Source organism: Rhineura floridana, chromosome 7, assembly GCF_030035675.1.
Source record: "Rhineura floridana isolate rRhiFlo1 chromosome 7, rRhiFlo1.hap2, whole genome shotgun sequence".
In the NCBI taxonomy this organism is placed as follows: domain Eukaryota; kingdom Metazoa; phylum Chordata; class Lepidosauria; order Squamata; family Rhineuridae; genus Rhineura; species Rhineura floridana.
Genome location: NC_084486.1, coordinates 136,977,141 through 137,002,153, shown reverse-complemented (window position 1 = coordinate 137,002,153; position 25,013 = coordinate 136,977,141). Strand labels below are relative to the sequence as shown.

Sequence of the window (25,013 nt, the reverse complement as noted above, 5' to 3'; positions counted from 1 at the left end):
ATCCCAGTGAGAAACAACTTGGCAAGCCTACCTCGCAGTCCTGTTGTCCTTTAAGCGTTTTTAAGAATTCTTTGAAGGATACAGTGGTACATCACAGGGCTGGTTCATCAACTATTAGGCTATAATCTGAGAATTAAAAATCACACGGACATATATCTAAAAGAAGGCAGCAGTCTCACCAAAATATAAAGAATTCTAGCTTCCACTTAAAAAGATATAAAACATAATAGAGATGGATCATGACAAGGACTGAAGCATAAAGTACACTGTATCTTAAACCCACACCTATTTGGCTTGTTTCTAGCACAGCACACAATACATCATCCCATTGGTTTAAATCTAGATGGAAGCTGTTTCTTTCTCTTTCATTTTCCCCCCACCAAAATGACAGAGATAAATGGTCACATTACCGTGAGAGTTCCTTTGGCAGAGTAAGCAGCATAGGAGTAGAGAAGGTCTTGACTGTGAAGCTTTTGGATCTCTTCTTTACACAGCTGTCCACTAGGATAAAAGCATTCCCCAGTGTTATTCAGAGTCACTGTATTTGGAGAAGAGCCTGGCAGGTCAAGCAGGACAGAGTAATTTACTAGCTGGACATCTTCAAGGCCATAGGATGTCCACTGAGCCAGCAGCTTCATTGCAATATCTCTATCTTCTTTCCCATTCAACTGTATCAGATCTCTGAGAAGAAACAACAACAGAAGTACTGAGTTAACAGGTTGGCTTTCCCCAATATTTCTTTTCTTTTCTAATTAGAAAGCAGTCTTTGATTTCATTTGTATGACACCCAGTATCCAGACAATGCCTTGCATCTAATTCTTCAATACAATCACAAGAATAGGGTGGAAATATTGCATTAGGAATTTCAGGAGACCCATTGGATTAATCCAGTCCTCTGGAGGTTTTGGACTATAACTCCTATCAGCCCCAGCTAGTATGACCAATGCTCATGGGCAAGTTGTAGTCCACAACATCTGGTTGGGGAAGGCTGTGTTTAGTATATAGCATAAAGATGACAAACATAGCTTTAAAATGTCCAAGTGTGGACCACCAGTTGACTCATTCCAGATCTGGGACTCTTCCAAGGCCATGCCCCCTCTCAATAGGCCATGCCTTGTCCAGCATGACAGTTGCAAGATGGGGCAATGACAAGGCTGTTTATATGTCTCTCTGTATATATAGTGTATATATATATATATATATATATATATTCATGTGTGTGTATGTAATTCCCTAATTCAGTTGTATGCAACATTCATAATTAGGATTGTGCTAGAATTCCACCCAATTCGAATTTGGTACTGAATTTTCCATTAATTCTCTTATTCCCTGTAGTTGAAGATCAGATTTTTACGTAGTGATTTTCCACGGCTGTTTTTGAAAATGGATTTAAAAAAACAAAAACAAAACCTACCTCTAAAATATTAATACTAAGAACAATAATGTTATTGATATTTTCTTACATTTATCAATATTTCCTTTCAAAATATCAGTATTTCCTTTACAACTATTGATAATTCCTTTCAAAATATCAGTATTTTTGCAAGAAAAAAATGAATCAGTAAAAGCAGCAACTAACAGACAAAGAACAAACTTGAATAGATATCAGCCTGTTAGGTCAAGATAATACTTTCAAACCAGCACTGACCAATGGATCCCATTGTTATCCATAACTCAAACTCACTTGACCCTGTTCCTGTCCACTGCTGGAGTATGGTCCCTGAAGGGTTTCAACCAGGATAATGTGGACCTCCACTGGAAAAGCACTGCCATAAGCACTCCAGGTGGGCAACAAGCTATAGAGTGAGGCAGAATCATTGGACAGATACACCAACTATAATTTTCAAAAGGCAATATGGTCAGAAGAGGCAGATGCACATTGAGATTGATGTTCTACCTTCACTGATGGAGGTGGTATGTCTGAACAGTGGTTGCTGGGAATCACAAGTGAGTAGATTGCTGTTGTGCTCAGATCTTGCTTGCCTTGTGGGCTTCTCGTAGGCATCTGGTTGGCCACTGTAAGAACACGATGGGCCTTTGGTCTGAACCAGCATGTTCTTCTTATGTTCTTATGTGAACCAAAAGGGTTCGGAAAAAAGGGTTAGGAAAGTATGGAGGAAGAAGGAACAGCATTGGTGAGTGCAGACGGAACTGCTTTGTTGACAGGAGGGGAGTGTTTTAGGGATAGAGAAGACACAATCACAGTGGAGAGGGGTGGCAGAAGGCAAAGAATCCATAAAGGTATTTGGGTCCAGGAAGATTCAGTTTTTCCTCGGAAAAGAAGGAAAAAGAAGTTCTGTGACTGAAGCACCAGTGTTTCCATCTCATCTACCTGTAATGGCTTTTCTCCATGGTTTCTACTACTGCCACTTATTGTACATCTTTGACATCTTCACCATTCCGCATCTTGTATAATACAGATTTTTAAGTCCTCTGGACATGGACTATTTCATATCTATAACACACTTGGCCTGCTAAAGGCGACAATGGCTTTTAGTAGCAACCAGACCATATGACGTTCTCACTGTCTGAGAAAAATCGTCTTACTCCTTATATATCCAGATGATCACTGCACTCTGCAGGTGAGGGACTCGTGCAGATACCATCTTATCAGGAGGTCCATTCCACACAACATGGGAAGCAGACCGTTAGTGTTGTGGCACCTACCCTTTGGAATTCACTCCCCTTAAATATTGGACAGGCACCATCTCTGTTATGTTTTCAGCACCTACTGAAGACCTTCCTTTTTCAACAAGCCCTTTAAATAGAGACCTTATCCCAGTCTGCATCTGTGTTGGAATTGATTTCTAAGCTGTTGCTAAAGCTTTTTAAATACATGTATATGTGTATTTATATACATATATTTATATATATTTAAAGATTTTCTTTTAATACTATACTATAGCCAGCATGGATTTTTCACAGTCCGTAATGTTACATTGAAAATACTCCCTTCCCATTCTGATGCTTCCCATAAGCTCATTTGAAAACAAAACCTTATAAAACTTATAGTCCTGAACTCAGAAATGCTTGCTTAACAACCCTCTCAATTTTCATGGCAATAAACAAAACAGTCAGAAAGAATCGAGAGTTCAAAGTCTAAAGAGAGAGAGAGAAAAACCCCAGAGCCTTTCAACTTTTTTCTCTCAGAGTTCTCATCTGTTGAAATTCATTAAAAATCAGCCATGGTCACAGAGTACCTGTAATCCTGTTACTGACCTTGCCCTGTATGCTGACCTTCATCTTCTGTGTTTAAAAGTTTAAAAAATGACTGGATTATTTTTAATTAATATAATAAATTTTGGCTTGAACTCAATGATAATGTCAGGCATGCTCAGTAAGAGCCAACTGTCAGTGTTCTAAAAGCCAGACTTACAGCTACTTGGCTTGGCTAATCAGGGGGCCACATCCACACCAGACTTTGATTTCACTGGAGACAGTCATGCCTTCCCTTAGAGAATCCCGGGAAGTGTAATTTGTGAAGGGTGCTGAGATGAGACTCCTATTTCCTTATGAGAGCTCCAGTGGCCAGACTGGTTTAACAGTCACCTGCTCTGACTGAAGGTCTGTAAGAGGAACAGGGCATCTCCTAGCAACTTTCAGCACCTTTCACTAACTACACTTCCCAGGATTCTTTGAGAGAAGCCATAACTCTCCAAGTGAAATAAGGTCTGGTGTGGATGTGGCCAGGGACAGCTTTGGTTTAAATTTGGGTGGGAGACTACTTGTGCCTGCTGTAGAATAAAAAGGTGGGGGAAACACTGAAAAGCAATGATACTGTTCACAATGTTTTCCTTTTGGAAACAGTGCCACCACTCACCATATGCTCAGAGGCACATGTTACCACATTCTTCCAAGCTACACAGGAAGTGGATTGGACTGTGAAAGACCAACCCAAATTGTGTTTGCATTTTGACAAATTTGTAGGACAGTCCAATATCTCAGAGAGGAGGTCAGGCCTCCTGCACCCCTGGTGCATTCACTATAGCGGCCCAATTTCCCTGCTTTTTAAAGTTTGATAGAAATATCTGTGGGCTATAGGTACGTTCTTAAACTGCAAGGTTTTTTGCCTATTAGTGAATTTTTTTAAAAGATGTTTTGTTTAAATATATTTTAAAGTCTGTTTGAATATGTTTAGTGTGTTTTTAGTGCTTTTGTTTGCCACCTTAGGATCCTTCCGGGAGGAATTGTGAGATATAAATTTATTTTATTATTATTATCATTAATAATAACAATAATAATAAAATTCCCTCTAGGTCTCTTCTTGAAGATGGCACAATGGTATGTCTCTTCCAGGAATGACACAGTGAACAATTGCCCATTCTCCAGGTCACTGAGCTCTGAAAGTTGGGGAAACCTTCAGAGTGGTCTCTAATGCAGCATGAGGAGGGGTTGGTTATTTGAGAAACCCAGAGAACCCATGTGCCTATGGAATCACCCAAATGTCTTCCTGTCAGCTACATGGGTGCATCTGTGGCTGTTCTATTTTTAATATCAAATAAAATGTGTGCATGCACACACATGTTTCAAGTGAAGTGGGCTTATGTTAAAGACTTACGAGCTCTTTTCAAGCAGAATAATAGTCAAAGGTCAACTCTTTGGATTTAATCTTTTCCACTTTATCTCCAATAAGTCTTCAAACAGACTGCACAAAATAGACAAGTTAATCCAATCACCAGTACATTACAAGCCAGTGATTTCATCGGCTATGCCCTTTAATGCAATGACACAAACTTGGACAGTCCCAAAATGCACAAACTCATTTGATTAACACAAGTGCTACTTGAAGATCCACATTTCCCACAGGTATTGGAAGCATTAATAGAATAAATAATGGGAGGAAACTCATCCCATACAAATAAGATTGAAGCACTTCCCACCAGCCACCACTTGCTTCAGTGGGGGAGGTAGTTTTAAATGAAGAGCACAATTATGAAATTGTTCCATTCACTGTGAAATGAAAGATGCTTTCTACTCTGTAATTAAATGAGTATGCTACTGAAACTATAGTGACAATATCCTTGATTTAATTAAAAAACACATGTGCATTCCTTATTTACTTCATAATTTCTTTTACAGAATATTAAAATCCAGATGCAAATTGCACCCTAAGCTTTATTAAAACAAATCAGCAGGTATTAAGTGTTTTAATGAGTCTTGGAAATAACTTACTCTAGCAAATAAACTCTTCTGAAATTTTGCTAGCAAGACTAAGGCTGCGATCCTAAGCCTTCTTACTGGGAAGTATATCCCTTTCAACTAACTTACTTCCAAGCAAGTGTGTTCAGGAACATTAAGCTGTAGAAACATTTGCAAATGGCTCACAGATTTTAACTTTGCTCTTTTTGTACTTTAAAGTGATTTGTCATCACCCCTGAATCCAGAAGCAATCTAGACCCCCAGTTTTCAGGCTCTGGCCCAGCTGCTAGAGATCAGGAGACCACTGTGCCTGTGAATATCCAATAGCAGGACCCACCCACCCAGAAGAACCTCCCATACCACTAGGATCTGTACAGTCAGAGCCAGGACTCCCGCAGGTGCCTTTCCCTGAGTCTTAGGGCTAAATGCCTCCCACACTACCCCACCACTCCAAGAGCAAAGGGCATGCACCAGACAGGAGGCTATGGACTGGAGGAGTGTTCATCTTCAGGTCAGGGGGTTAGCCCTTTAAGAATCCTCAAGGGGGTGAAGCCTAGAAGAGGTTGTCTGAGGCAGAAGCTTAAAAGGCTTGCTGCTTTGCCGTCCTGCCCAGCTGAGATCCAGTACCAGACGAGAACAAGACATGATCATTATATCCAGTGAGTCTTCAGTTTAGCTAAAGGTAGCCTTCACTAAGTTCTACCCAAAGCCATGGAACTTCAGTTAGTCACAATTTAAATTGATTCTGTTCTTTCCAATGGGACATAAGCATAAATAACTTTAGCTGGACTGGTGTTCATGGTGTTCATAGGCTGGTTTACACATGCATATATCTTGATTTCTCACTTACTGAGTACTCAGCACTTGGTGATTGGATTTGAATGTGTGAGCATATTTCACTGGAAATCTCTTTGTATGAGCTGGTCTGAGGTGGTAGAACAAGGATAACTCGTTCTCACATATGCAAGTCATCTCTTGATGCTGCAGTGATCATGTGAGAACATCTTGGTGTGAATCAACCTTTGTTATACAGGGTGGATACAACCAACAGAAGCAGAAGACCTTGTGTCGAGATGTAAGACAAACAACATTTGGCCACAGAATGTAAGGATGGTGGGCATTTGGATAAAGCAGGGGTACCCAACATGATGCTTTCAAGAAGTTGTTGGTCTACAACTCCCATCAGTCACAGCCGGCATGGCCAATGGTCAGAGAGGATGGGGGTTGCAGTCCAACAACATCTGGAAGATACCACATTGGCTTTCCCCTGTTTGAAGGAAGGAAGACAGACAGACCGATGAACAGATTGATGAATAATTAGTTATTTTTTTACTTTGCATTACTAAAATATTAAGTACATATTAAATACTAACATTATTCTTGCATGGAAAAAAATATTGCTTTGCTATCTCTTCTGCAGAATATTCTACTGTTTAACCCCATGATTGTCAAAACTGTGTTCTAGGGGACTCGGGGGTTCTTGTTAAGGATGAGTCCTTGACTACAGCACATCCTAAATTCACTTGGGGTGATGCCAAAGCCTCACTGGCCTGCATGAAAGTGTGCACCTCACAATCCTTCACCACATGCAGAGGTTCCTTGGCCAATACATTTACATGGAACATGTTTCCTGAAGGTAGAAAGTTTGAAAGCCATTGGTTTAACCTATCCAGAAATGAATCACAAGGGATTCTAGTTCAGAATCTATACCATAAAGCTTCAGCAATCTGAATGTTATTGTGTAAGGTAGTAAAGAGGCTGGAAGGCTCCTGAAGGGGATACAACAATTTGTCTATACAGCTCATCAGCACCCAACAGTTACTATGTTAGGATTCCTGGCTAGCACAGCAGTGTGTCAGCCCTAAACGTTGGAGGGATATAGCTTGTCTCTGAAGAAAAATGAACACTTACAAGCATTATGATATAAAATAGGCATTAATGGAGGAAGTGAACTGGCTGAACCAGCATGAGCTGGCATGGGGTAAGGAATAATTTGCTGCAACTGGATCTTCTTTTACTGTTGCTGTATAAAACAACACATGAAATAGGCCAGAGATGGGTGTGTAGTCCACATTTTCAGACTGGGGTAGGGCTCCCAATTTTTCACTGGGGAAAAATAATACCTCCCATCCTTGAGGCCATGTGTCCAGCTGGGTTCCTATATGCGCAGCAACCGAGGGTCGGGAGATGGGGGAGTGGGAGTGGCGGTCATCTTTCGGGGGTCCCTGGTTCTCACCAGACCTCCTCTCCATGAGACCAAGGTTGTGGATTGCATGTACTGGAGGTTGGGCCCAAAGGGCAGCTTAGGGATTCTGCTTGTGTACCGTCCACCCCGCTGCTCGACAGACTCCCTGGCCGAGGTGCTGGAGGTGGTCTCGGATGTGCGGGCGCAATTCCTGAATTTGCTGGTGCTGGGGGATTTCAACATACATGCTGGGACCGCTCTCACAGGGGCACCTCGGGATTTCATGGAAACTATGGCTTCCGGGGAGCTGCACCTTGTTTCCATGGGGCCCACCCATGTAGCTGGTCATGCACTTGACCTTGTATTTGCCTCAGGAGAGGAGGGAAGTGATCTGAAAATGGGGGCTACATATCTTACCCCCTTGTCATGGTCAGATCACTATCTGGTGAGAGTAGACCTTTCGATGCCACACACCCTCCATGGGGGCAAAGGACCCATTAGGATGGTCCACCCCAGGCATTTGATAGATCCAGATGGATTCCTGAATGCACTTGGGGATTTTATGGAGCCTGCAGATGGGCACTCGGCCGAATCCCTAGTGAAGGAGTGGAATGAGGTGATTACCAGGGCATTGGACTGGGTGGCTCCAAAACGCCCTCTACCCCTGAGTAGGACTCAGACGGTGCTGTGGTATACTCCACGGTTACGAACTCTGAGGCGGGAGGTGAGATGGCTAGAACGCCGGTGGCAGAGATCTCGCTCTGAGGACAATCGGACACGGGTTAGAGCGGCTGCAGCAGGCTACCATGTGGCAATAAGGGCAGCAAAAAAGGTTTTTTTTGCTGCCTCTATTGCGTCAGCAGAGTGCTGTCCCAGGAGGCTGTTCCAAGTGGTCCGAAGCTTGGTCGGTCCAGTTGCTTCGGAACCGATGGGACATTTTAAGACCTCCTGTGATGAGTTTGCAAAGCACTTTGCGGATAAAATTGATTGTCTAAGAGTACTATTCTGCATGCTGTGGATACAGTGAGTGAGCCAGAGTCGGCCAGTGGTTTTCCGGTGATGTGGGATCAGTTCCAGCTTCTTCCTTCTGATGAAGTGGACAAGGTGCTTTCAACCTTAAGGCCAACCACCTGCTTACTTGATACTTGCCCATCGTGGCTCATTATGAGCTGTAAGAACAGACTGGGTGAGGGGATCAAGGTGGTGGTAAATGCGTCCTTGGAAGAGGGTGTGATGCCATCAGCTCTCAAGGAGGCAGTAATAAAACCAGTCTTAAAGAAGCCCTCCTTGGATCCCCAGGATCTGAACAACTTTCGCCCAATCTCAAACTTACCATTCTTCGGCAAGGCGGTCGAGCGGGTGGTGGCAAAGCAGTTGCAAGCACACTTGGAGGAAGCAGATTATCTGGATCCATTTCAGTCGGGCTTCAGGCCTGGACATGGGACTGAAACAGCCTTGGTCGCCTTGGTGGATGATATGAGGAGAGCGTTGGATAGGGGTGAATGCACCTTCCTCGTCCTCCTGGATCTCTCAGCGGCTTTTGATATCGTTGACCACTGTATCCTTTTGGACCGATTGGAGGGGTTAGGCATAGGGGGCACTGTTTTGCAGTGGTTCCGTTCCTTGTTTTCTGATAGGTACCAAAGAGTAGCACTGGGGGATGAGGTTTCGGACCCTTGGCCTCTCACCTGTGGAGTGCCGCAGGGCTCCATCCTCTCCCCGATGCTATTTAACATCTACATAAAGCCGCTGGGGGCTATCATCAGGAGATTTGGGCTGCAGTATCACCAATATGGGGATGACACGCAGCTCTATCTCTCATTTAAATCTTCACCGAGGTTGGCTGTAGAAACCCTGTCCAAGTGCCTGGAGTCGGTAAGTGGCTGGATGGAAAGGAATAAGCTGAAGCTGAACCCTGACAAAACCGAGGTACTGTTCGTGGGAGACAAGGGAAGGTTAGGGGACTTGGACCTGGTGCTCAGTGGGGTACAGCTGCCCCTAAAAGACCAGGTCCACATCCTGGGGGTCATTCTTGACTCCCAACTGTCCATGGAAGCTCAGGTTTTGGCTGTGAGCCGGGCAGCACTGTATCAACTCCATCTGATACGGAGGCTATGCCCGTACCTTCCCAATCATCTGCTCCCATCGGTGGTACATGCCCTGGTCTCCTCTCGCCTTGACTACTGTAATGCGCTCTACGTAGGGCTACCCTTGAAAATGGTCCGGAAGCTGCAACTGGTACAAAATGCGGCGGTGTGCCTGATTAAAGGCAGCCACTGGCGAGATCATGTAACTCCAGTGCTCAACGAGTTGCACTGGCTACCAGTTGCTTGCCGGGCCCAATTCAAGGTGTTGGTTTTGACCTCCCTACACGATTTAGGCCCAGCCTAGCTGAAGGAGCACCTCCAGCATCATCAGCTATGCCACCTAACAAGATCGGCCTCAAAATACCTTCTCTCTATCCCACCAGTCAAAACAGCTAGACTGGTGAGGACTAGAGAAAGGGCTTTTTCAATTGTGGCCCCCACCCTATGGAACTCCCTTCCAAATGATCTCCGCCAGGCTGCCTCTACAATGAGTTTCCGCCAGGCCGTGAAGACCTGGCTCTTCAGGCAGAGTTTTGGGGTGGGCTAGATTTTAACATCATTGCTTTTAGATTTTAATGTTATTGTATTGATGTGTCATTTTGTGCTGTTTTGCTTATTTTGTACATTGCCCAGAGTGCCTGGTTAGCCAGCAAGATGGGCGACTAAGAAATCCAATAAATAAAATAAAATAAATTCTCCCTGGGCCAGGGTATGCAAAACCATGGCAGAACCTGGTGACTAAGAGACAGAATGTGGAATGTGGAACCAGGATATGTCAGACTCAGAAATGAGCTGGAGGCAGGCATTGATCTGGGCATGGGGGTCAGGCATCAAGACAGATGCTCAAAGCTAGAGATCAAGCCAAGAATCAGAAAGACTTTCATTGCCCAAGCAATTAACAATGGGGCTTTATAGCCTTCCCATGGTGGAGAGACAACGGCCAGCCTACATGGACAGAGTCAAAACTCTGGGAACACTTCCCTGTCTAAATGTTGGAACTACAACAGCAGAAATCAATTGGTGTGCAATTTAAGGGTTAATTCTGTTAGTGCTGAAGTCAGCTAGCCAGGAGGGGGATCAGTGACTTGTTTAGCAGCAAAGCAGAGTGGCATTATTTCTAGTCATGTAGCACATGTACTGATTAGCTATGTAGTTCTGAGGGTGTTTTCTTCAGTTGAATGTCTTCCTGCTGTATACAAGACCTGAGCTAAGAAAGACAAGCCTTTCTCCTCAGATTATACACTCATTTTGATCAGTTTGATCAGTGAAGTGTTATCAGGACTTTTCTCTCTGGGTCTGCTTGCTTTATTTAAATGTTGTGGTTGAATTTATATCCCACCCTTCCTCCCAAAGGAGACCAGGGGAATACTTGAATCTGTCTCCCAAATGTTTTACAGAATAATCATTCAGAGAACTGGAGTATTCCATCTCTAGCATCAGCAAATTCCTATAACAGGCATTTCCAAAATGGTGCCTATCAGTGCACCCCATTATTATTATTATTATTATTATTATTATTATTATTATTATTATTATTATTATTATTATTATTATTATTATTATTATTATTATTATTAGTTGTTGTTGTTGTTGTTGTTGTTGTTGTTACCCATGGGTTACAACAATTTTAAAATATCTCCTATGGCTCCCACAAAAGGTCTCAGTTAATATCCCCTTAGAAATCCACAATGCATGAAAGACTATGCACAATGCATGAGAGATTGGTCACAGGCTATGGTCTGAAGGCACATAAGGCCAGCTCCCTGCTGAAGCTAAGCAGTGTCAGGTCTGGTCAGTGCCTGGATGGGAGACCGCCTGGGAACCATATGTAACCCATCTTGGGATTCTATGCTGAAAAAAAAGGTGGGGCATAAATGTAATAAATAAATAAAACATTTCTTCTTCCTGCTCAGCTCCTGTTTGCATCAGGTCAGCCTCTCTTATACAGAACATGCCCACTTAAAATCATGCCCACATTTAACTGAATACCAGGATTGGACATCCACCTTCCAATCTGTACTGAATCAAGGAGAGGTGCAAAGAGCTTCTCTCGGTGAAAGAGTGGGGTAGTGGCTTCCAGAGCTACAGGAGCAGAAGATATGGGCCACATTCACACCATACATTCATTCCACTATTATGCCACTTTAAACAGTCATGGCTTCCCCCAAAGAATCCTGGGAAGTGTAACTTGCTAAGGGTGATGAGAGTTGTTCAAAAAAACCCTCCTCTCCTCAGAGAGCTACAATTTCCTGAGTGATTTGTCAGTCCCTCTTCCAAGAGAACTCTGAGAATTGTAGCTCTGTCAGGGGAATAGGGGTCTTCTAACACTTCTCAGCACCCTTCACAAACTATACTTCCCAGGATTCTTTGGAGGAAGCCATGACTGTTTAAAGTGGAACAATAGTGGAATAAATACATCATCATCATCATCATCATCATCATCATTTATTTTTAGGCCGCCTATCTGGCTGAATAAACAGCCACTCTAGGCGGCGTACATAATTAAAATTTAAAATACACATATAAATACAATCATAACATATTCAATTTACCCACATCTGTACACTATAGAATTAAAATTAACTAGTGATTCTGTATGCCCGCTGAAACAGCCATGTTTTTAGTCCTTGTCGGAAGCCTACCAAGGAGGGGACATGGCGTAGGTCATATGGCAGAGAGTTCCAGAGGGTGGGGGCCACAACCGAGAATGCCCTCTCTCTGGTCCGCACCAGTCTAGCTGTTCTAACTGGTGGGACCAAGAGAAGGTCTTGAGAGGCTGATCTCGTCAGGCAGCATACTTGGTGATGCTGGAGGTGCTCCTTTAGATACACTGGACTGAAACCGTGTAGAGCTTTAAAGGTTAACACCAACACCTTGAATTGGGCTCAGTAAACAACTGGTAGCCAGTGCAGATCTTCAAGCACTGGGGTGATGTGATCCCGCCGGCGGCTATTCTTAATCAATTGTACTGCCGCATTCTGTACCAGCTGTAATTTCCAGACCGTCTTCAAGGGTAGCCCAACGTAGAGCGCATTACAGTAGTCTAAGCGAGAGGAGACCAGGGCATGCACTACCCGCAGGAGCAGATGAACCGGAAGATAGGATCGCAGCCTCTGTATCAGATGTAATTGATACCAAGCTGCCCGGCTCACTGCTGATACCTGAGCATCCATGGACAGCTGGGAGTCAAGAATGACCCCGAGGCTGCGAACCTGGTCCTTCAGGGGCAAACTAACCCCATTCAGCACCAGGTCAATATTTCCTAATCTTCTCTTGTCTCCCACCAGCAGTACCTCGGTCTTGTCAGGGTTCAGTTTCAGCCTGTTACCTCCCATCCATTCACTTACGGACTCCAGGCACTTGGAAATAGTCTCCACAGCCAACTCCGGTGAGGACTTAAATGAGAGATAGAGCTGAGTGTCATCCGCATATTGGTGGCACTGCAGCCCAAATCTCCTGATGATAGCCCCCAGCGGCTTTACATAGATGTTAAATAGCATGGGAGAGAGGATAGAACCCTGTGGCACACCACAATTAAGAGGCCAAGGGTATGAATGTGGTGTGAATGTGGTCCATATCTTCTACCACTGTAGCTCTGGAAGTCAAGGGGGAGTCTGAAAGTTGGGCAGCACTCAAGGCAACGAGTGTGGAGACTTCCAGCCCTGTGGCTGGAATGCCTAGAGTAATAGTGGAATAAATGTATGGTTTGAATGTGGTCATGGTGTGCTAGGCAAAGCCCCAGGCTCACCACAAGTGAGTCTAACTGGGAAGACAGAGAAGCTCATGTAAGCATCTTCCCAGAGTAGGGCCTAGCGTGTACACCTCCAGCACCGATACAAGTTCTCAGTGGAATGATTTCTTGAGCAACAGCATCCAGCCATTCCTGAACCAGTTAATGGACAAAATCATTTTGAAAACATTGTGGCTGAGGTGATGGGATATGAGCTGAACATTCCATCTAAGGTGTTTGTGTGGGAGGGACATGTGGTTCTCCAGATGTTGTTGGACTCCATCTTTAATCACCCCCAGCCAGCATGGCCAATGGTCAGGAATGATGGTAGTTGTAGTGTAGTAACAGCTGGAGGGCCATCAATTCCCCACCCTTGACCTAAGGCATTTTGATCTGTGATAATCCATTCACAAATGGAAGGCATCAGGTGATGAAAATGCTTGTGTGAACTCACAGTGTTTTTTAACTATGCCTAATGCCTGGGTGAAAAAAAACCATATGGTTCCCAGAGCCCCAATGCTGCTATTAAAGGACATTTATCTACATGGATTTCTGTCTGACTGGAGCAGGTAGAGACCTTGCTGAAAACATTTCCATCCAGCCACAGAGCTATTGTTTTTCTATAAAGGTGCCTTATGGGCAGAAATTTCATCAAAAACTGTCACCCGGGAGTGAAATATGCTTGTGTGATTGTGAGCCGGCTTTTCAAATACGACTTATTTTTTTGTGTTTTAAATTATTTTCTCCTTTCACTTGACGGGATCCACGTTTGAACTGACATTTTCACTTTAGCTTTTCCTTGAGTCTAATTGTTTAAGAAATAACATTCAGGAGTTTGTGTGCATGTGTGTTGCAAATGAACTGATCTTTATTTAGGAGGAAAGTGACAGTATGCTGGAATGGGAAGAGAGACCGTAAATATGCTGTGTATTCATTCCCATCTTGTCAAGCCCCTCTGGAGCCAGAAAGCACGGCTTTTTTTCTTTTTTGCAATATCTGCCTTGTACGTTTTTTTTCCAGGAGAAAGATACACAAGACAAATGATAAGCAATATCTTAACTCTCCTCCAACACAAAAAAGTACACAGCCTGATCTATCAAAAAGCAAGTAACTGACATTTGCAGAAAGCACCTCAATTAATCCACAGCTTCACCATTTAGAAAGATAAATCTCTATCAATGAGCAGCTCTGTGCAAATACATTATCCCACGCACACACACACACACACACACACACACACACATGCCCCTACTCTGCCCTCCTTCAGGAAAGCAGCATAATCTGGGCTACAATAAAGGCATGGGTCCATAGAGTAGAGACTCTTAATCTAAATATGGTTACTTTGTTTTGTCACTGCTCGGCCTCTAATATTGACCATTTTCTGTGTTTTCAAAGACTGTGATCCTAAGTACCACCAGCCCAGTCCTACCACAGGCTGTTCTATGCTGGAACAATGACAAAGGGCTAGGATTGTGCTGCAACAAGTACTGAATGCAAGCACCCTTTCCATCCCTGGCCTGGTGAGTGAGGCAGAACTATCCAGTTTGCCCCACTGGCCTCTAAAAAGAAACACCTGGACCACATCATAAGACTTGCAGTGGTGCAGTTAGGCCATTTTAGACTCTGGAATTAATGATGGCGAAGGGCCATCACTCAGTTGTAGAGCATCAGCATTGTATGCAGGTCCCAGTAATGTATTTGTACAGAGATCTCCAAGCATGGCTGTACATGTCCCCTGACAATAGTGCTGGCGACAATATTGAGCTAGATGCACTGATGGTCTGAGATAGCAAAAGGCAGCTTCCTATGTTCTTGTGATCTTATGGGGAGGGGGGACTCTTTAGAAAGTAATATGTTTTAATTCACTTATTTCAAATTGTGGTAAACCAGTCCTGCTGTATCCCCCCCCCCCACTTTTGCTAAATCGGGTTCTTCTTCCCCGTAATCCTGCCCTGATGACACCACTAAAGGCTTGCCTTGCTGAATCAGATCAAGTACAGCATTTTATCTCAACAGCTGTCAGTCAGATACCCCTGGGAACTTCACAAACAAGATATCAAGGGAACAGTTTGTAGTCTGTCTGTAGCAGGACATGAAGGTAACAACTAGGGTTGGCGGGTTCATGGCCTGAGACTGATCCTGTATTTTTAGGAGAAGAAAAAGTCAGCCAAGTGCAGGTGTTCTTGCAACTCTGTAATGGGAAAAGCCACAAGGTGGAAGTCCCCCTCCCCCCCCCACAACTTTTAAAGATACAGAAGACCTCTTGGAGGCCGGACCTGGCAACCAAGAGGTCTTTTGTATCTTTAAAAGTTGTGCAGGGGAAAGGGAGAATTCCACCTTGTGGTTTTTCCCATTACAGAGTTGCAAGAACACCTGCACTCGGCTGACTTTCTATTCTCCTAAAGATACAGGATCTGTCTCAGGCCATGAACCTGGCAACCCTAGTAACAACTATTCTTTGTTGTTTGTCCATGTGGTATTGAGAGGCACTCTGCCTCCCTATGTGGATTTAGCTATGAAGGTTAATATTCCTGTGGGTGGACCTACCTTATATCGTTTGCAAAACACACATACATCTACCATGGCACAGCAAAACATATGAAATCAGTGGGATCTACATTCCTATAAAATTAATTTAGGGATTTAGGAAGCTGTCTTATACTGGGTCAGAGTATTGTTCCACCTACCTCAGGATCATCTATACTGACAGACAGCAGCTCTCCAGGGTTAAAGGCAGAGGACATTCTGAGTCTACCTGGTCGTGATTGAACCTGGATGCAAAACAGATGCTGTGCCACTGAGCTATGGCCCTTTCCCAGTAAAATTTATTTACTAGTGTGTAGCCCATCTTTCCTGTATTGTTGTTAATCTGTCCATAACCAGCATTTTGAATATGCCTGAAATCTGTGTTGTTATGGTTTTATGATACTTGGATTTTTATTTAATATACTGCACTCTCTCTCTCTTTGTACATTACTTGGATATTTTGATGTTTAGGGGTCTCAGAAGCTTGTGAGCTAAATAAATAAATAACAAACCACAAACACAAATAAGTGTCTAAAACAGGAAGCAGGAAACACAGCCAGAGAAAAAGCAACCATTATAATGTTATCCCTCAAAGCACCATGGGAGCGAAATAGCCTCAACCTCTTTCCAGAAGACTATCAATGCTCTGGCCTTGTTGACTTCACAGGGGAGAGCATTCCACTGGTGAGGTGCCAGCACTGAAACTGCCATCAGTTATTTGTTATGCCATGTCACCCTCAACAACAGTTCTGTAAGGTGAGTCACAGTTTTTCTTCCTCTTTCTCAAGACTAGAACTTGGGGTCGCCTAGAGAGAACATGCAAAAGAAATTGCATCTTCACATAGCACGTCACTAATTTATAGAATTCATTGCAACAAGACAGGGTGACATCCATTAACTGAGATGGTTTTAAAGGGGGATCACGCATAAAAGATCATCACTGTTTAGGAGCAGCATACCACTAAATTCCAGTTGCTGAGGTGCAACAGGGGAGGCTATTGACTTCATGTCTTTCTTCTGGGTTTCCTGGACGCATCCGATTGGACACTGTGGTACGCAAGATGCTGGACTAGATGAACACTTGGTCTGATCAGCAGGGCTCTTCTTATGTCTGGCTGAAGGACACTTACCTTCATGGATGAGCAAGAAGTGTAACCTTAGTCTTCCTGCCATAAGTTCAGCTCTTTATTCCAGCCTTCCCTATTACCCTCCAAATGTTTGGACTGCAGCTCCCATTACCCCTAACCATTGGCCAAGCAGGCTGAGGCTGATTGGAGGTGTAATCCAAAATACTTGGAGGGCACCAAGTGAAGGAACCCTGTTCTATTTACTGCACCACTGGTTGCATAATTGATTGACTGATTTAGGATGTAGTCAACTAAGTCCTACTCAGAGCAGATCCACTGAAATTAATGAACCTAAGTTAGCCATGTCTATTAACTTCAGTGAGCAGGACTAGTGTTGAATACCACCCCATATTTATTTGTCACATTTCTGCACTCAAGTCCCTTACAATAGACTTACACAACACAATAGAATAACAGACACTAAATCAGATAAAAACAGCAATACACAAAAACTAAAATGCTCATCTGACAATATATTTAAAAGGAACAGGTCCTACCCAACCCCACTGAAAAGATGAGCACCATAAAGACCACTAACATTTCTAATTACCTTCCCAATTAAAAAACATAAAGCTGGGTAAATTGGAATGTTTTTCCCTGGAGCCTAAAAACAGGCAGAGATGGTGCCAGGCATGCTTCCTTGGGGAGAGCATTCTACAAACAGGGAGCCACCACTGAAACGGCCCATGCTTGTGTTGCCACTCTCTGCACTGCCCTCAGGGATGACACACAAAGAAGAAACTCAGACAAGTCTTTGAAGATATTTCATGTCTTAAATTAGCTCTTTGTCCTGAGCCACCACTTTGCCTCTGCCTCCCCTACAGAGCCATTTTTTATGCACTTGCTTGGCTCTAGTTGCTTGATCTCAGATTTCTAGTAAAACTCACGTACAAGATCTCATAAGTCCAACTTCTGCCCAGATTTGCATTAGACCTTGCTAGGATTGCTCTTGTGCTTTTGAAAGGATATGTGCATGCTTTGTTGGAACAGATCATGCTCACTTCTGGCTCTTGGCCAAAGCTGTGTACTTCAAAAACCCAGAAAGAGGTTCTATATTCACAGGCCTGGTTTAGGATTAGAGGCACCCCACACCAAACCTAAGGCCACATTGGTAGCTGTTATAAAACTGTTTGCTTTAGTCATTGGACTCCCTCTTCTCTTTTTATCTAAAGCATTTTATTTAAAGCATCCTTAACCCCTGATCTTTACTCTCGCTCTCAATGATGATTCAAAGTGCAAAGCTGACTGTCTCACTGCTTTCTAGTGCAGTAGAAGTTGACAATTCCTGTCAGATGGTATTTCTCCCCCACAGTTCACCAAAGACAGTACTTTTTTTTTTTAAAGAAAAGTGACATTTTTCTGCCTTCAGAACAGCAACTGCAAGATCATACTGCAGTAGATAATGAGAACAGGTCTGGTCTGCTCACATTTGTTGCTTCCCTTATTTCACAGACTGTACCATTGTTCAACTTTGGCTATCAAAAGCAGCAGAATGAGATATTATTCACACCAGAGTAAGGATGGCATAACAAGACTTACAGGTAGGGATGGTGGTGCAATTTGCATCAGGTGGGCCCCAGGCACAGATTTTCCCCTTTCCCGCCCATTCTTGCAATATCAGGACTAGGGATCGGGCAAAATTTCACTGACAAAACAAATAAGGAAAGAAGTTCCAACAATCGGAAATGTGAAGAAGGAAATTGGGAACAAAAAAAGCTCTCGCAGAGTGCCTTGAATGATATAAACAAATACTTTATAAAAAAAATTGAGAAACATTTTTTTATAAAAAAAAAAAACACTATGCAAAGTACCAAAATCGCAAAACACTAGACAAAGAAAATTAGGTGAAGAGACTGGTAATGAAGTCTAAAGAACCAAAATGCAAACAATATGTATGATAACAAAGTGATTACCCTGTTATGTACAATATTTATTTATACTAGATTTATGTCCTGCCCTTCCCTCCAGTAGGAGCCCCAACAATAATGGAGCCTTAAACAATCAAAGCAGATTAAAACATATGACCAAGTGTGTTTTGATACAAGATCTTCTTCAGTGGTCAAACAATATAGACTGAACAAGAATGTAATCCAACAGGTATATACAGAGCTGTACACTTCAAAAATAGTAGCGCTAATTAGGTTTGTGAAAAGTGATATCAAGGTCTTGAATGCCACATTGAGATATACATTGGGGAAACAGAATCCAGTTTATGTAAACATTCTATAGCTGTCCTTTCTTAGAACTTTGGAACAGATAAGAGCCTGAATACATTCAGACATTTTGAAAGATCTAACACCTGAATAATTTTATCATATTTGTTCAGATTTTGTCTAGTTTTCTGGGATGTTGGTATTTACATTTACATAGTGCTTTTATTTTCTTTCACAATTTTTTCAATAAAGTATTTGTTTATATTATTCAAGGCAGTCTGCAGGAGAATTTCACTGAATCAGAATTCGCCGGACTTCCCAATACTCTGCATGTCCGTTATTTTTGCAGACTGATCTTGTGTGCTGCAAGCTTGTGTGTTGTGAGCTTCTGCAGCTTTTCCTGATACCAGTTTTTTTTAAAAAAACCCGCATTGAATGTTTTTGAGGTGATATGAAATTTGTTTATTTATTTATTTATTATACTTGTATACCGCCCCATAGCTGAAGCTCTGTGGGCAGTTTACAGTAACTAAAAACAAATACAATTTAAGATACATCTTTTAAAAAACAATTTAAAACACAATTTAAAAATTTAAAACAATATAAAACACATGCTAAAATGCCTGGGAGAAGAGGAAAGTCTTGACCTGGCACCGAAAGATAGCAGTGTTGGTGCCAGGTGCACCTCGTCAGAGAGATCATTCCATAATTTGGGGGCCACCACTGAGAAGGCCCTCTCCCTTGTTGCCATTCTCTGAGCTTCCCTCTTCACACAGTGCATAGTTAAAGTATGGAATTTGTTCCCACAGGAGGCAGTGATGGCCACCAAATTGGATGGCTTCTTTAAAAGAGAATTAGATAAATTAATGGAGGATATGGTTATTATTATTAGTAATAATAACATTATTATTATTATTATTATTGACAACAACAACAACAAATTATAATTATATCCCACCCTTCCTCCCAATAGGAGCCCAGGGTGACAAATGGCTACTAGCCACAATGCCTATGTTCTGCTTCCACTGTTGGAGGCAGTATGCTTCTGAATACGAGTTGCTGGAAACCTCAACAAGCGAGACTACCCTAGCACTCAGGTCCTGCTGGTGGGCTTCCCATTGGCAACTGGTTGGTCACTATGAGAACAGGATGTTGGACTAGATGGGCGATTGGCCTGATCCAGTTGTCTCTTCTTATGATCTTACATCCTCTCTGTGATACCAGAGATGGCCTGTTCTCACATAGTAAGTCTCCATGATATTGCTGTCCTCAAGCACTGAGCGGCCTTGTGAACCAGCCCTAAAGTATGCTGTCAAGGTTACTTGATAAAGTTTAATTGCACCTGCTACACCAAAAATAAGAACAGATTTAATCAATGCTTTTCAATGCACACTCACGGAGAAATGAGGATTCCAGTCCACATTCTTGTTCATGAATACAGAAATAGTGATATGTGTGTTAGGTTGTTGATTCTGAATTATTGAATGCAAGATACAAGGACACACTTTTATGTTTCTCATGTCACAGTTAAGACCCTCAGAGCAGCTATATTTTAGGCCCTGCCAGCTTCTTACTTTGGTTTGGTTTACAATGGCATTGCAATTGGTCTGCTCCACTATTCTAGCCAGCTTAGTCCATAGTCAGAGATGTCGGGAGCTGTAGTCCAACAACACCAGGTGACCCAACCTTGAAGAAAGCTGATCTACTCAGAAATGGCAAAGATTCGAGCTAGACTCACTATTGCACAAACAGTGATGAATGAGCTAAAACACAGAAACATAGGAAGCTGCCTTATGCTGAGTCAGGCCTCCAGTACATCTACCTCAATATCGTCTACTCTGACTTGCAGTGGCTCTCCATGGTTTTTGACAGAGGTATCTCCCAGACCTACCAAGAGATGCTGAGGACTGAATCTAGTCAAATGCTCTGCCACTGAGCCACAGCCCTTCCTCCACCAGAGGCAATGAACCAGGTGCAATGAATCACTGTGGGGCACAATTTCCCTGTGGAAAGAGGGAGTGGTGTTCTCCAATACCCCTCTTTTTTGCAGTCAAAACCTTGACCCAGACAATCTTCCAAATTATGTATACTTTTCTGCTTTCTTGCAAGACTATTGGGAATGTGCCAACTCCTCGATGAAATGTGACTAGCGACATAATCAAGTCCGGGCGGCGTCTTTTGCTTCCTGAGGCAGGTCCATTAGCTTAGATCGAGGAGAGGACTCTGCATATATTTGAATAGCAGTGGAAGGCTTTTCCTGGAGCTTTTTATAGAAGGGAAAAATTATGCCTAGCCACTGATCAGAAAAGCCCTGAACCCTGTTAGCCCAGCTGGTGGTCTACTTCTGCTTTTGTCCCTTTCAATTCCTAATCATTCCTCATCTGACTGAATTGGGAAACGGAACTGATTGCATTGCTAAGTCAGAATGCTTGTGAGGTTACGCTCATAGCTAATGGCCTTTTTTTTTTTTGAATCATATGATTTCACTCCTTTTTAAAAAGAATGGCCCTGGTTCCTGATGAACAGTTATGGGATTGAGAAGGGCAGCTCAATAACTGAAGTCCTCAAGAGAGAAAAGGAGAAATGTATAATTAATGAGATGTCCTGTTACCAGCTGATTCCATGCAAATCAGGGGAATCATGATAATCTCAGGGTTTGGGGAGTTGTTTTTATAGCTGCTCAGACAAATATTTTAGATTTGTGTGCGTATAAGACAAAATAAGATCATTTTAAGCCAATGCGGGCTATATACTACTAAACATATTGGATATGAAGATTATCTTTATCTAGGACATAACCTCCAATGTTTCACAGATGAAAGTAAAAACATGCTTATAACCCCATTCTCTTACCAATGACTGTACCCCGAGTCTCTCCCTCACCTCCACTGTGATGCACTGCTGATGGCTATTCACTGCCAGCTGCACAATGAATTCATCTACGCTACAATAGCTTGTCTTCCATTAATTTAAAACCCAAGAGAGTGATTGTTCTTTTGGTAAAGATGTACTAGAAACAATATCATTGTCTTACAATATGTTATCAACACAGTTCAAAATATACCTCCACAGCTGCAGGGTGTGTGTAAAATGGCAGACAGAGTGCATTGCATAACCCCTTAGCATTCATGCACACGTGTTTACCTACATGTGCATCAGAGCAGGGGTAGGGGACTTTTTTTCCCCAGGCTGAGGACCACATTCCCACATATGCAACCTTTTGGGTGGGGGGCTCATGCCAGTGGTGGGCAGGGCCAGAGGCAAAAGTAACACTGCTTTCTGACATGAGGCTTATTGTGTTAGATTAACAGATTAAAATGGTAGTGTCTCTGTCCCGATTTCTAAAATCCCTTTCACACTGCAGGACCTGTTGCACAACTGTCTTTCACACGGCTGCAATGAACGCCTTGTTTTCATCCCTTACCTATTATACATATACACACTGTGATTCCCCACTGTGTAGGAGGTCTAAGATCTTGCCCTGTCATCAAGCAACCCCTCTACCATCAGCATCTTTTTTACTGGTATATAGCACAGTGGGAAGGACAGCCTGGCTGGGTGTCCAGAGTCTGTGAGTTCAAATCCCTGTTCATGTCTCCTGGGTATCAAGAGCCAGCTAAAGATCACCCCCATAGTAAGTGGCTCAAGGGTTACGTGCCCTGCCACCTGTTCAGCCGTGGACAAGCTGCTTAGTCCCAAGGAGCCCAGTTGCCCCCGAGCTGGCAGTTGCCGACAAGGAAGGGACTGGGCTGTGCAGCTGTGACAAGCTGAGCATGCCCTTACCCAACTGGAGAGGACTAGCCTCAGAGGGAGGTAATGGTAAACCCCCTCTGAATACTGCTTACCATGAAAATCCTATTCATAGGGTAGCCATAAGTCAGGATCGACTTGAAGGCAGTCCAACCCATTCCACACACAGGTGTGTGTGTGTGGAAAATGCTGCTGCTGTCTGCACCTATGCCGGAATACCAGTACAATTTTGATCAGGCAAAGAAACTCCACGCACCTAAAGAGTGGGAATGCACTGCATGCTGGAAAGACTATAATGTGAGCAGCTGCAGCTAGAGAAAAACTCCCCTAGTTTTTCTGGGTTTCCAAGCTTGCAAACAGATTATTTCTGGTATTATTTATCATGAAAATTAGCGCTAAACTTGCACTATATTCCACTAGAATTCCAGAACCAGCTTTAGCTTGTACGTCATGTGCAAGATCAAATACAATGTGCAAATTACTGGGTAAGAAATTGCCAGAATAATGGAATAAAGTGCAGCTTGATAGCAGGCCAGGTGAAACAACAGACGTGTCTCTTACCATTGTACAGTAGGCAACATTCCAGCCTTGGAGACTGGTGGCTCCAATATTAGTACAGCAGTGAATTAGTCCAAACTGTCAAGGAACTGTCCAAAGTGCTGAAAGCAGCTTGACAGTTCGAACTAAAACCTGGAGCAGATTCACTGCCCCACTGACATCAAAGGCACCAGCCCCTACTGCAGCCATACAAAAGTCAAAGGTTTCTACACACACGTTTCAAAACTCCATCCAGGCAAGCAAGAGGAATTAGCACAGTTCAAGGACATATTTCAGGCAGGCAAAAGCATTTGAGAAGGGTGCAGAGCAGGGACATTGAGGGACATGGCCTGGGAGAGGAGGGTGTCTGGGAAACTCCTGAGGGTCAGATATAGAGGCCTGAAGGGCCATATTTGACTCCCAGGTCCAAAGTTCCCTACACCAGCGCTGGAAAATATTTCTAAGGAATGGGAGCAAACCCTGAAGAATAATGACTCTATGCAATTGGCTCCCCGATAAGTATGTGCCATATATGTCTTTGCAAAGTTTGTTGCATTCATACTTTACATTTTTAGATGTAAACTCAAAAGGAAAAAAATATATATGAGCTGTTCATTTTTTTAAAAATCCCAATACAGAATTTGCCTTTTTCAGAGCAGCCACAGACCCCATCAATATTTTCACTGAGCTCTCTACCACAACCTCAACCCTGATCACCTAACTGTGGCTAGGCAATCAGATGGCATCACATCTGCTCAAAGCTATAATGGGACTCTCCAAAATAAGGATCCATTTTGTTTTGGCTTTCCTGTTTTCACGCCCAAGCTGAATTCATATATTTAGATGAAAACAAAAGTTTAGGGCAACATTTGAAAGGTTCTTTCAGAGTACCAGCTGTGTGCACAAAATTAGAATGTTAAAGCAAAGTTTGATTAGATAACACTGTAGTAAGAGGAAGAGCAGAGATAAGCGACAGCAGCATGCAGATGTTTGGAACTTTGAATTAAGATTTCCAAGATGCCCCTGTAGTATTAAGTGTGCTTTAATGTGCAATCACCTGAATTGCTTTATCGAAAGAAGAAATGGGCCAGAGTAGAATGTGAATGTTTAATCTTAAAGGCCAGATGGTGGTGATGGTTGCTAGGCATTAAAGAGGGAAACTGAGCTACTCGGAAGCTGCAGTATCAATTAAGCCTTGCAAAACTAAAGCAAAGCCATTACTTGCCAGAGTTAAACTTTGCTTTACTCCTATGTCTCCTTCTGTTTGAACAAAGAAATCATGAGTGTTAGCTTGTGCTTACAGTGACACTTTGAAAACAAATCAGGAGAGAGGGAAGGAGAGGAAAACCAGGAGCATCCACAAAAGTGGTACTCAGAACCATACTGGAGAGGACAGATTTACAATGGAGTCATATTTCCAGATTGCAGAAAGCACAAAACATTGGCCTGGTCCTCTTTTTATTGCTTCTGCACATTTCCTGAGACAGAGAAGTCATCTACCAGCTATCTGGCAAGCAGATGGGTTCTGGGAAACAGTATGCCATTAGTTGTTAGCATTAATGACCATTCCATTGTGAATACTAAATAGTGAAGGGCAAAAATACTGGGATGATTATATTTTAGCTCGACATTTCTAGGAGCCTTAGATACATTTCCTGCCTCACCACGGTCAGAGGATAAAACTCAAGGCTGTAAAACTAATATATGGTCTTTCAGAGGCCACATCTACACCAGGCATTTATTCCACTATTATTCCAGTTTAAACAGCCTTGGCTTCCC

At 42.9% G+C, this 25,013-nt stretch overlaps 1 protein-coding gene across 3 annotated transcripts in view; it reads right to left on the bottom strand.

Moving 5' to 3' along the window:
• NAALADL2 (N-acetylated alpha-linked acidic dipeptidase like 2) overlaps positions 1-25,013 on the bottom strand; it is an 847,134-nt gene that overhangs the window by 517,858 nt on the left and 304,263 nt on the right. For all 3 annotated transcript variants that reach the window (XM_061637347.1, XM_061637348.1, XM_061637349.1), the window contains exon 3: positions 411-681. In XM_061637347.1, coding sequence (XP_061493331.1) covers positions 411-681 — 271 coding nt within the window. The remainder of the gene's footprint in view (positions 1-410; positions 682-25,013) is intronic.